Here is a 12983-nt window from a genome sequence, read left to right as displayed (position 1 = left end):
AACCGCTATTATATTCCATTTGATTCCTTAAATTCAATTTAAATGTTTTCAATCAATGTCTTACGTATGTTCACATTGTGGAAATAATTGTAGATCTAATGTCGCAGAACAACATTTTTATTTGTGAAGTTTAATTTTATAAACTTTGCCATATAAATGCCAGAAATAGTGAAACTGCACTGAACGTTAGATTTGCATTGGATTTATTTTGTAAGTTGCCTCTACATTAAATGTTTTTTTAATTAAATATGTAACGCGCTGGATTTATTTATGTGTGAAATAATCCCGTCATAAATTTCACGCAAAATGTTTAGTTAGATCATCGAACGTGTTACTTCCTATTTTTTTATTACGTAATTCAGGAAATAAATTATTTGATAGTGTAATTAATTTGTGACGCTCCTTTAGTGACCTGTTCAAAAATTATTTTGCTTCATACAGCCATTAGTTAATTTATTATTATTTAATAGTGCCTTGTTTTTTCCAAATTTAATGACTGATAGAGCTAATCAAAATGTACTTGAAAGGCATCTTACGTCTTATTAAAATTGATAAAATATCTATTTATATATTCATTTATACCATTTTTATTTCGGTTATTGCAGACGCTTATTATTCGAAACATATTTTTACTTCTAATTTATTGAATAATTGTCATGAATTGCATCATGATTTTAATTTATTAATTATTTTAACCAATATTCAGTTATTTCGAGAAATAAAATAATGGTATTTCCTCAGATGTGTTCACAAAAAATACACAATCCGGCGTTAATGTTATTGCTTTTTTGTTTTGCAAATGACAGCTCAACACAACGGACACCTCATTTACTTCAAACAGACACATTATTACATATGTAGTATATCTGTTGACGTGTGCGAGTTAAAGTTTCTACAACAGGAGAACCGATCATGTCTTTGGCTCCTGTCAACATGTTAATCACTTCATCAATTCTCACGATCGCCTGAACATTAATGTTATAAATTTATTTAGAGTTATACAAATCGTTCTAAATACTGTTCGTTAAATATTAACTAACTTTCAAATCAAGTTCTTTAGAAACAAACATTTTCTTTCTGTCGGGAACGTTTCCACATTTAACAAAGGCCTTGAAAGTTTCGGTTATGTGGCTTAAAGTGTTTGTTGATAGCATACTAACTTTTTCTCTACAAATTTCCAGTGTTTTTATAACAAAGGTATTTAACATGGTGTTTATCTGGATTTCCTGTTGGTAAAAATCGCTACTGTTCAACAATTGAGGACGAAATGCTAAGACGGTGACAGTTTCAAAAAATTAGGTATATACCAGTTTATTGAATTCGTTGTCTCCAAAGTCAGCCACAAGATTTGATTTCTCCAGCGGATCCGTCCTTTCATTTCCACCGACATTTTGTAGCGATGAGTACTCCTTGTGCAACAACAACATTCTTATCAAATCTTGCACGACACCACCTGTGAGCAGGTTTATCATGTTGATCTACTTTCAATAATTACAATTTTCATTATGTCGTTTAAACTTTATCAGTTTTTCTACGTTAAACGTTTTTCATTTGCAATATAATGTCAAATGACCTATTTTGATGAGGTGATCAATCCTACGTACCCAACTTTGATGAACAGCATACAAATCAGGCATCAAATCATCTGCGCCCTGCCGTCAGAAATGAATTAAGAAAACGTTACATCGAAACAAACAATATATCTTTAAGTTCTGTTACCTTGTAAAGGTTGCCATATATCCACATTAAGTTACACAATTTGAGACACTTTTTGTTTTTGTAAGCCAGTAAAATCTCTTTTTTCAACTTTCCTAGTTCCTCAGTTAACACAGTTTTGTTGTTATTGCATTCGTATTTCCAGTAAAATAGAGCCTGGTTTTTATATTGAAAGTTATTTGGTTTGTATGCCCATTCGAGTTCTATTTAAAAAAAATAGTTTCAATAAAATAAGAACTTGATGAGAATTGAAGAACAGTTGATTGTACATGAAACAGGCTGGATAATCATGGTAACGCACACACCTAGCAGTATCATTAGAGTATTATCTTTTTTGTTGCTGACGTTTGTATCAGCAGCCATAATTTGTTAATTATAAGCTTGCTATTCAATGCAGGCATTGATGGATAAACAAGTAGGATACGTACCTAGTGGTGCCACCGATGCTCTCAATGTAAGTGAACAAATAATGCTTCTTAACGAGTAACATCTGAACATTTGATACCTCTATGAAGAACTGAAAAAATAATAAATTATCATATTTCATGAAAAAAATTCACGTTTTTCGTTATTAAATAATGTGGTAAAAAACGTGTAATAAATAAAAAGACGTGCAGACATGAAAGACAACAAATTTCTTCTTTTTCAGGAATGTTTCCATGTTCCATAGAAATCCTTTCCTATGTGTCATCACACGATGAATGCTCCAGAATGCAGAATTCGCGTCACTTTCTTTGACACTGTCAACATTGTTTATCTTGCTGGTTTCAACCCCAAAATGAACCCCAAACAATCTGATGTTGAGCATAGTGTAACGAGCTTTCAGGTCTTCGTAAACTTTGAGAAAATGTTTATAAATAAATTTATCAGCCCAAATTCACTAACATTGTCATTAGTCACAATATAACAAAGATTGCTACAATCTTCATAACGTGCTATTAAAAAATTATTCAAAGTTAATTTACAAACAAATAGACAAAGGAACTATAGCCAACCCTGTGAAGCGTACAGCTGGATTGCTTCCTTACAACAACCAGCAGGTCCTGTAATATAACAATGCTCTGCATAGTCAACGCTTGATAAATACGGGTCCACTTTATTGTACAAAATTATGTCGCCAAACAAGGTGTTCACCAGGACTATCTGAATATGAAACCATCCAAGACGATAATAATACTCGGATAAATAATTTTGTCGTTATTTAATGAAGCATCCTATTAATCATGATTTAAATTTTATAACTGAATAAGCGAAGAAAATAAACGAACCTTGAACGACTCGTAATTGGAAACATAATTGGAAATGAATTCATCCCTGATCTTTCCAATGACCTCTGTCAGAGTGGGGTGACTGTAAACTTCCAGGACATGTCTTAAACCTTTCAATGTAATGATGATGTAACCTTATAGAAACATATCACCAAGATAACGAGAAACAAATTTATGGTGATGATCTGGCAAGAAAAAATCTTAACATTTATTTATTTGATAGCAGTCTCGAGTCAGTATGTCTATAATTTCGCCTTCTTATCTAAATGTCTAATTAATGTTTTACTCTAGTCTATTCATCATCATTCTGTTTACATTCCTTCCAGTATTTTTTAAAAATATTTTAACCCTAACAAGTGCAAAAAATATTTCTGGCGGATTAGGTGCAGCTGTTTTTTCATATTTACGTGGGAAAGACGAAATTTCAAGTTTGGTGAAGTTCAAATTAACCAACAACCAAGCTTACTTAACAATATATTAGTTTATAAAAATTGAATTGTATGCTTAGTTTGATTAAAACTATTAAAACATGTAAGATATGTCCCACCATAAACATCATACTGAACAATTTTCATCATTTTCATTTTATTCTTCATTATTTCATCAGCAACACTACGTTGGTCCTTTTTATCGTCACTGTTGCTTTCTGTTATGGATGTGATATTGGGATGGCACTTCAACTTTTCCAGAACCTCATGTGCTGTTTGCGTTTGCAAGTTCATCCTGTTCGTTTGATTGATGATAAACGTTAAACAATATAAGGAATAAAACTTATAAAAAATCTGTTGTAAAAATCAGAATTTAGGTTTTTGTATGTGGATGCACGAAATCCCTAGTGTGTGTGATAATGTTAAAAGAAAGATAAAATTGAATAAACATGACTCAGTTATTGCAAGAAATACCTTAGAGCGTATGAGGCGATCAAATGAATGAGTAGGTTGCTGGCTTCATTGCTGTTGAACGATTTCAAATCTGATACTCGCTCGATCAACTCCTCTATGAAATCACTCAATTTTATGTCTACTATGTACTGCAAAGAGTGCACATGAATGAATGTATAAAAATAAAAATGAAGTAGTTTATATTTCAAAAAAATGTTCAACAATGTAAACTTTTTGAACCTACAAAGCAACAATAGATTGATTTCAAACTAAATACGAAAGCAGTCAAAAATAAAAAATTATGGCAGTGCACGTTAATAATTAGCCTTTTAAAACCATTAATGAAATAAAAGCAACTTGAATGAGTGCATGGTAGCGAATGTCTGACGGTGCAGAGAAAAATGAAGGATGGTCCTTCTGTTCATTTAACATCAAATTGACACCTACGTGTGATTAAAGCTCACAATTTAATTCGTCATTATAATATTTAAATTTTTGTCTTGCGTTCTATTAACTCTTTGCATTAGAAATAAGGAAAAGAGAGAAAGAGAGACAGAAAAAAAGAGAGAAAGAGACAGAGAGTAAGAGAGACAAACAGACAGACGGGAAATGAATACATGTATTTTATATTTATTGTAGAAAGAAAGATTAAATAAGAGAAAGAGATAAAAAACAGTGAAAGCAAAAACTAAATAGAAAGATCAAAGAAGAAACGAGACATGAAAATTTATTGCCGACCCATTTCATTGTGCCTGATAACATCAGAGATATCCTCCATTCCAATCTTCATATATCGTCTGCACGAAAACTATACAATTTAAAAAATATTTAAACCACTATAAATAAATTATTCCTACATAGAATGTTAGGTATTACTGTGTCAATATTTGATACAAATTCTACAACCTTGTCAACAACCTTTTTTAAATCTATCAAAAATTTACTCTGAATCTGAAACTTAATTAAATCTTTTTTAATTGCAAATTGTGAACAACGAACGTAATGTAAAGTCACCATGAACAAAAGCAACCAAATATTTACTTTAAATATAAATTTGTTTTTCAATTTTCCATTGTAATTATTTTATTCATCATTACAATTGAAGTATGAACAATATTATGGACCTCATCCACGGATCGAACTTTCTCATTCGAATTCAACGTCCCATCATTAGCGTTGGATAAATAATCCTTGGAAGAAAAATTACATTAGGTATATCACGATTTTAATTTTTGAATTTATAAAGACTGACACTGATCGTTAAAACTGTTACAATATTGTTATGTTGCTATGGTATTGACACTTCTATATCACTTTTTTTCCATAATTATTTAAAAAAATCGTTTTACAATCTTTTTCATATTTATTGTTAAACAGAAAATCAGAAAATTTTATTTGCCACTGACCAGCAGGTGGAATGAAGATTTGAAAGAGTTTGCAAACAGCTTCAGGAAGTATATATTTTTATACGAAGACAGGTTCTTCAGCGCTGTTATCAACTGTTTATAATTTTATATTATCATCCAAATTAGGTGATTTTTCTAAAATAACAACTGCAGCTGACTGGGTTCAAATGCAAAAAGATCCATACCTTCTACCTATTAACATAGATTTGTATACCTCAGAAAAAAACTAAAGAGAGAAAATAAAAAAAATCGGTATACTTCTTAAAAAAAACAAAAAGTAGTCATTAATAACCTCAATATTAAGTTTCAACTGATTTTTCTGATCATTCATACTTAAAAAAACTTCTAGACATTTTGTCTTCACGGCCTCGTCAGCATAAGTTGACTGGTGCCTGCTCAGCAACAGTAACAAATAAAAGTAATAACAACACAGATACAACAACAGACAACAGTAACGATGATGACGGTATGTCTAAACGACAAATTTTCCAAAAATTTTAACTACGACATTAACACTAACAGAAATGAAGCAAAGAACCTTCCCAATTTAAACTGGTAACCTTTCAGTAGCGACATCAAACTGTCAACTGGAGTCTCCTATGACGTGTTTGTTATAAGCCACATTTAATATTTCATTTTAATTGCATACATTATAAGAGCTATTATAATTTTATGCTATTACCGCCATCATCATCAAAAGTTACTGATCGTAACATAGTGAAACCTTAATAGAGTTATTCAAGAACTTGTATACACATTCTCTGACGCTCTTGTTGATTTGCATCAAGGCATACATTTCAATAGCTCTGCTGTTAGCCATGCACAATAAATCCATCATTAGTGATGATGATGGTGGTGGTGAGTAAAATGATGAAGCTGGTGATGGCATTTCGTGCACGTGTAGTAGAACTAATTGATGTATCAGATCATAGTTGAATCCCAGCTTGTCATACACTTCCAACGCGTTTTGCTTGCAATAAATTCTGCAGAAATGAATGAAACAAAATTTGATCAATGATTTTTCAGTTAATAATTTCAAAAAGAATCACCCTATAATTTTGTGGCAATTGTACAAAGAACAGAATTTATCTGTAAAATATAGTTTTGGAAAATGATAATAATGTCAGTCTAACATGAAAACCTTCCTGTGGGTCTCAATAAGAGAGTCCTCATGTTGCGTGAATGTGAAGGCATTCTTCAAATCTATCGACCCATCAACGTCAATTATAATATCATCGTCTTTTTCATCATCACCATCGTCATCAGCATCATCAGCTGCAGCAGCTGAAGTCGTGGCTTGTGGTTTGGCATTATTGTTACTGCTCGCACTATCTGTAGAGTTATAAGATTAACAATAACTAATATTATCGTAACATTTATCCCGAGTTTGCATAAATTATTAATATTATTATTATTTCAAGTTTAAATAAATTATTATTATTACAAATATTCTTGTTAATACTTATATTATAATTATTATTATTACCTTACTGTTAAGATTATTGTATGAATGCTGATAAAGTTACGATAAAACCATAAGTTCTTCAACATAAATATTTAGTATCTACTATTATAATATTTGAATATTTAATAACTTACTTAAAAATTATTTTTAAAACTTACTACAAATTCAGTAAAATTTAATTATTGTCCAACATAGCACTAATTAAAGAATAAAAAAGTACAACAAACTCCCTTTATTTATCTGGCAGAACATCATGGCAAATGACTCCATGTGTGATTTGTGAAGAAATATCCCTTGGTAGACAAAAAAATAATTTTCTTTTGAATCATTTTAGTACATCAAATGAATCAACAATGATAATAATAATAATAATAATAATAATAATAATAGAAGTAATAAATATAATAATTATAAGTATTAAAATAATTATTGCACAATGATGATGATGATGTAAACATGATACATGTAACAAACGCATTTGGACTGAAACCTTCATATAAAGTATGTAAAGGGTCATCAGTGTAATGCTTCATTCTGAAAAAAAATGTAGATGAACTTCATATTTGGACTAAATTCAAATTAAAAAACAACTGATAAACTTTTGTATGTTCTGATAGTTTGAGATAAAATTATTGCTACAAAGATGGAAAAATATTCCAAAACATTAAAAATAGAACATATTTTAATAAAAATTAATAGTTATTCAACAAAAAAATAATTAAAAATAGAAATAGGGAAACCGACTTGATGACGTGATTGGCAGAATCCACGTGCTCACTCATCATCATACTCCAGCTCATGATCATCTCAAATCTTCCTGGAATGTACATCATTTTGCCAGCGTCCAGTGAGAATAAGAACTGACCAGGATTCCAGATTCATAAATTATTTGCAAAACAACTCAATAAATAATATTAACAATAATAGTTACAAGAATGAAAATAACTATAATAAAAATAATTATAATAATCATATCAGCAATGCCTTAATGAGTGATTGACAATTACCTCAACTCTGATTGTCTTTTTAAATTTTGTGGCCAAAATTAACATAGAAAGGTATTCTTCCTATTGTAAATAAAATATCAAATATTAATGCTATAAATTGTAGATATATAAGAAAATGAAATGTAAATCAATTTAAGTTGAAAATAAAATTAAATTAAAAATTAACTGAACTTTTTCTTCGATAGCATCTTCCACTGATGTTCTTTTGATTACCCACTCCTCATTTTCCAATGAGGGTATGTAAATGTCTGAATTGTAAATGTTAGGAAGTTAAATGTGGAAACATTTTTCCACTTTCTGTATTTTTGTTTTATATGGATACAGCTGTCCTAATGAAACTAAATATTTTAAAATTTATAATAAAAAAAATAGCCAACCTAGAACAAAATGATTCTGCCTTTTATTCAAAATTTGTAGGGTCTCCAGCATGTAATTGATAAAAATGACAAATGCCTGAAAATGGAAGCCAGTATTAAGTAACATTTGTTTCATTTTAATCATAAATAAGACTTAAATATCCATTAAAACTATTTCCTCTTCCCATCTTGTGAAATGAATTAACAACTAATTAATTTGTTGATTTATGTAGAACATTTTGAAAATAAATATAATAATAACATGTTGCTGAATAGAAGAATAATGATAATATGTACTTCTTCTTCCTCTGTAGCTCTCACTATGTGGTGAACTCTGAAGCACAAAAAGTTGACGGTGCTATATAAGCTGGAGTCAAAAACTGCTTCCCCAATCAAAACTGGAACAATTTCAACCTTCACAAATTTAATTTTTTGTTAAAACCAACCATACTGCAACATGTATTGTGTGTGAAAAGAATTTAACATTTTCAAAAATACTGACAAATAAGTTACATTGTGTTGCTTGTAATGAAAATGTGAAGACCTCTCTTACAAGTTTACTTTACTTTAGGAGTTTACGTGTGTAACTGTATACTTTACATTTACAACGTCAAAAATTAATTAAATTAATAATAAAAAAAAACAAATTAACAAAGTACTAAAAACTAAACTAACATAATTATTTTGAGAAATATCAAGTATCTTTTGATTAATTTCATCGTTCATGAACAAATCGTTGAATGTCCAAAAATACTTGTGAATGCCGTCTGCGCGGACGCACCTCAAGACACTTTCCAGGCCCCAGATATGATCACAACCATTCAGGAAGCTCACCCATTTTCTGAAATTACTGTTCGACACTCTGGCAACTTTAGAGATGATTTTTTTGAACTAGTCTCTCATTCATTTTGTTGAATTTAATTAATTAATTAATTTAACCTTATTAATCTGAAAAAATTGAATAACGAACCATTAGTTCCCAAGCCGAGATCTTCAACTTTTTTGCGCGCCAATTGTCTGTTTTAAAAATATTTAAACACTTCCGTACGACTAACAAACAGCTAAAAAATAATAACATTAGTAATCATGGTAAGCACAAAACCATGCAACTTGATTGAAATTAGAAACTTCACTATTTTAAAGAGATTAGAACCATACATATAACTGTATGGTTCCATATACGTTATAAAAACGGCGATTAGAATGGCGAAAGTTTTAATAAAAAATTATTACCTTTCCCTGATTATTTCAAATTTGCTGAGAAGTTCGATATAAAAATTGTATGGCAGTACATTTTTGCTCAAGAGTTCCGAACAAATATCATTGAATTCTTTCAAAATTTGTTCAGTTGCCTCTCTGAAAGATTTTCCTTTCTTGTTACTTGGACTCTAATATGAACAAAATTGCAAATTAATTTGAAAATAAAGTTTAGCCATGGTAAATGATTCTATTACCTGCATTACATATTTCTTAAACAAATTATTATGCTTTTTCAAAATGTTCAGCATTCAACTATTCAGAATACGTGTTTTACTGTTATAATGTCTCGACATTGTCACACATGTGATTATATTAGCAACGAATTCGATCTAATCAATAAAATATCGATTTATCATTCACTCATTTCTTCTGCATTCTTGCTCACTCCCTCTGCTGTTTTATTTTAATGATATACTGATCATCATACATTACTGTTCGTCGTCATAATTATTATCATAAGTAACATCAATAAAAGTTGTAGCACTTTTGCACTTAATGTCATTGCAATAATTATTTTGATCTATGTTGCTTTCATTGTCTTCGTGGTTTTTGTTGTTCAGGTAGTCGCTAGCGTGATAGTCGTCAATCTTGAAGTCGACAGTTGTCACGCAGACAAGTCTGGTCATGTGCTTGATCATCTCGTTCATGTCATGTATCTGCTGCTCTTGGAGGAGATTCTTGAAGTAGAATTTCTTCAACTGTTTCAACGTTAATTATATATTTACATATATAAAACTCATGCATCTATGTGATATTTATATGTCTACAAATTCTATTTACTCATGTGTTCACAATAATAAGTATAAAAATTAAATGCAACTTAATCACTTCTTTTTTAAGAAACGTGTTTTCCGATTTCAATTTCACAATTTCGTCTGTTTCAATCATGGAATCCAATAATTTCTGATTAGTGTCAGGAACTTCTATTCAAAAAATTTGATGAGTGCAAAATGACAACCAATCTTCTACGACTATATAATTATAGAAACTTAACTTGAAGCAATGATAGACATCAATTTTCTTTTTGCTTCAAGGAGGTGAGCCACCTGATCCATTTGTTCCAAATTCTCTTGCTCTCCGATTTCACGAAGTTCGGCATACTTTTTCTTCAAAATTTAAGAAAAAAATACAAAAATTAAACGTTAAAAGTAATAAAATTGAACTAGATACTTTAAGCTCTTCATGTTGCTCAAGAACGTCTCTGTAGTCACTTTGAAGCTGCAACAACAATCTTCTAGTTTCTTTCAATTCTTTCTCACAATGATCTGTATGTAAAAATAACATAGACTTTTAAAACTTAGATTGAATCATAGTCTGTTAAATATAATGCTAATTATAATTATAAATATTGTTCTAGTGAAACAAGTAAAGTTAAATGAGCTCTATGAATTTGTCCCCTCTCTGACCTTTTTCATCACCCAAGAAAGCCATTTCCAAATTCATTTTTTCTTCGGCGACTGAAATTTCCTTCAAGTCACTTCTGAGAATGTTGTAACACGTTTTGTTCTTTATTAATTCAAGTTTCAATTCATCTGAATTAAAAAATGGAATGCTCTTATATGAATGTTCTCAAATAAATGTTTCTAATTAAATTTATGTCAACTTGTTTTATTATATTTAAAAGTGCAATAATTAATTTGAAAAACAACTGCTATGAAGCTTCAAATTGTTCAAAAGATTCAATCACGGTTGCTTTATTTATTGGATGTTTATGTTCAAGTTGAGTAAATCTGCGTCTGCGAATCGATGCTTCGTATAAGGTTCTCTTATCAAACTTTAACTTACTTTGTTATTAAACTGTTGCGAACCCTGGATAGCGCTAACAAATTTCTATGTAAACTATTTCAAAAATGATTTCAAACTTCTACATTAATTGATGCTTTGATACTAATAGGTTGAATATGGTCGAAGATTTAATTTTATCGGTTGGCGTTTGCGCTATTACGGTGCGTGTGAGATTTTGACATAAGCAGAATTTGTCAATGTTATTTAATACAGTTAGACCTCCTTATAGCAAACTTCTATAGAACGAAAATCTCTACATAACAAATTTTTATGTCCCTTGGAATTTTACATATAAAACTGTTTCAATTCAACAAAAATAATTTCTCTATAACTGTAAAGGTCCGATTGTATATCGCGCATAACTATCAAAAACTTCGAGATTACCATTTTCTTTTTGCAGTTTACTAATAAGTTGCCAGACACCAGAGCGATTTAACTTGCCGCCATTTGTACCACTATCTTCCTTTGCGTCCGCCGGATTCAATTTAGGCAGACTATCTCTTCTTTCCATTAAGAACTTTGTTTTATTGGATGAACAAAACGTAAAATAATATTGACAAACTGTCTCTTTATAAACAGCTGTACATTTGTATTCAATAATTTTATAAACAAATAATTGACGTTAAACTAGAAACGAATTTTTTTTAGACTTTCGATGTTGTGCCTACTTTGCACTAAATTTGTGTAAAAACATGATGTTGTATAAAATGGCAATTGATTATTTGTCGAGTAAACCTCCGTTTAAATAGAATTTCATGACGCAAAAGCATCAGGATGAGTACTATAGCTCAATTCCTGTATAAAATTCAATAATATTCAATTATTTCAAACATATATGTAGAAAATAGTTTGTTTTTAAAGTTTTAAATAAAATTTCACAAGAGCGCGGAAAAACTTTTAACGCGAATATAATTAATGGATGTATTTAAAATATTTTCTATTAACGCAGTTTGAAAAAATTGGATCCAACAAATAATTATCACTTTTTGGTAATTTCAAGAGTTAGTTTTGCAACAATTCTAGAAAAATTAATTTAAAAATAAAATGAGGCAGCTTTTGCATGAACGACGAGCAAAGAAACGACGGAACGATTTTAATTTGGAAAGTCTATAACGTTTGCTTCTGAGAGATTAACTCACTTGAAGAATTGCAAGGACTTAAACTCAAAATAAACATTACAGGCAGTAGAATGAATTTGAAGATTGTGTGTGCATGCGTTCTCTCGCACATCTCATTTTTTTCTACTATCTTTTCTGAAGTTTTTATAACTTTTAGACAACAAACTGACGAATGATTTCAATTTTATTTCCATCCACTATATTAAATACAACGCTCTTAACGTGATTATTTTAAAGTTTAATTACAAAATGAATTAATATTCCATTAATGAAACTATATCATTTGTTATCAAACAGAAAAAAATACAATCAAACTAATGATAATGTTGATAAGATGATGATAATCATGATGTCATAGGTGATATTTATAATGATATCGACAGCGTTATTGATGTCCTTGATAATACCGTTAATGTTATTAATGATATGACGACTGGGTGATATGCTATGCTACTAAACAACAACGAATTGTTGATGTGAGTAAACATTATTGTGATAATGACAGTGTCATGTTGAGCAGTTGAAACACTCAACAGAAAAAAAAAATTTTAATAATAATAAAGAGGATGATAGTTTGATTATGAGAATAGAATTCAAAATCGTTCGCACATTTTGTTTATCATCGGCACACAACAATCGCGTTTCAATTATATAATCATTTAATTTGAATTTTGCTCTGCAATTATGGTGCCAGAAAATGATATTAAAGTTTGCTATGACC

At 30.0% G+C, this 12983-nt stretch overlaps 1 protein-coding gene across 1 annotated transcript; it reads right to left on the bottom strand.

The window, feature by feature from the left end:
* Nucleotides 1-833: 833 nt before the first annotated feature.
* HELRODRAFT_160706 (hypothetical protein) lies at nucleotides 834-11655 on the bottom strand (the record flags this gene model as incomplete). Its single annotated transcript, XM_009017646.1, has 34 exons — nucleotides 834-965; nucleotides 1041-1109; nucleotides 1161-1226; nucleotides 1308-1453; nucleotides 1574-1652; nucleotides 1720-1872; nucleotides 1955-2021; nucleotides 2145-2233; nucleotides 2336-2553; nucleotides 2712-2859; nucleotides 2985-3094; nucleotides 3532-3707; nucleotides 3887-4014; nucleotides 4990-5055; nucleotides 5272-5364; nucleotides 5564-5663; nucleotides 5810-5868; nucleotides 5996-6254; nucleotides 6405-6603; nucleotides 7227-7270; nucleotides 7481-7596; nucleotides 7744-7803; nucleotides 7915-7991; nucleotides 8121-8196; nucleotides 8397-8513; nucleotides 8775-8968; nucleotides 9070-9116; nucleotides 9333-9487; nucleotides 9824-10057; nucleotides 10188-10282; nucleotides 10354-10465; nucleotides 10530-10624; nucleotides 10766-10891; nucleotides 11529-11655. The coding sequence occupies 34 exons, from the start codon at nucleotides 11653-11655 to the stop codon at nucleotides 834-836; spliced, it is 4032 nt and encodes a 1343-aa protein (XP_009015894.1).
* Nucleotides 11656-12983: the final 1328 nt, after the last annotated feature.

This window comes from Helobdella robusta (assembly GCF_000326865.2).
Source record: "Helobdella robusta unplaced genomic scaffold HELROscaffold_2, whole genome shotgun sequence".
Taxonomy (NCBI): domain Eukaryota; kingdom Metazoa; phylum Annelida; class Clitellata; order Rhynchobdellida; family Glossiphoniidae; genus Helobdella; species Helobdella robusta.
Note: the sequence above shows the minus strand (reverse complement) of the source record. Positions and strands in the feature narration are given on the sequence as shown.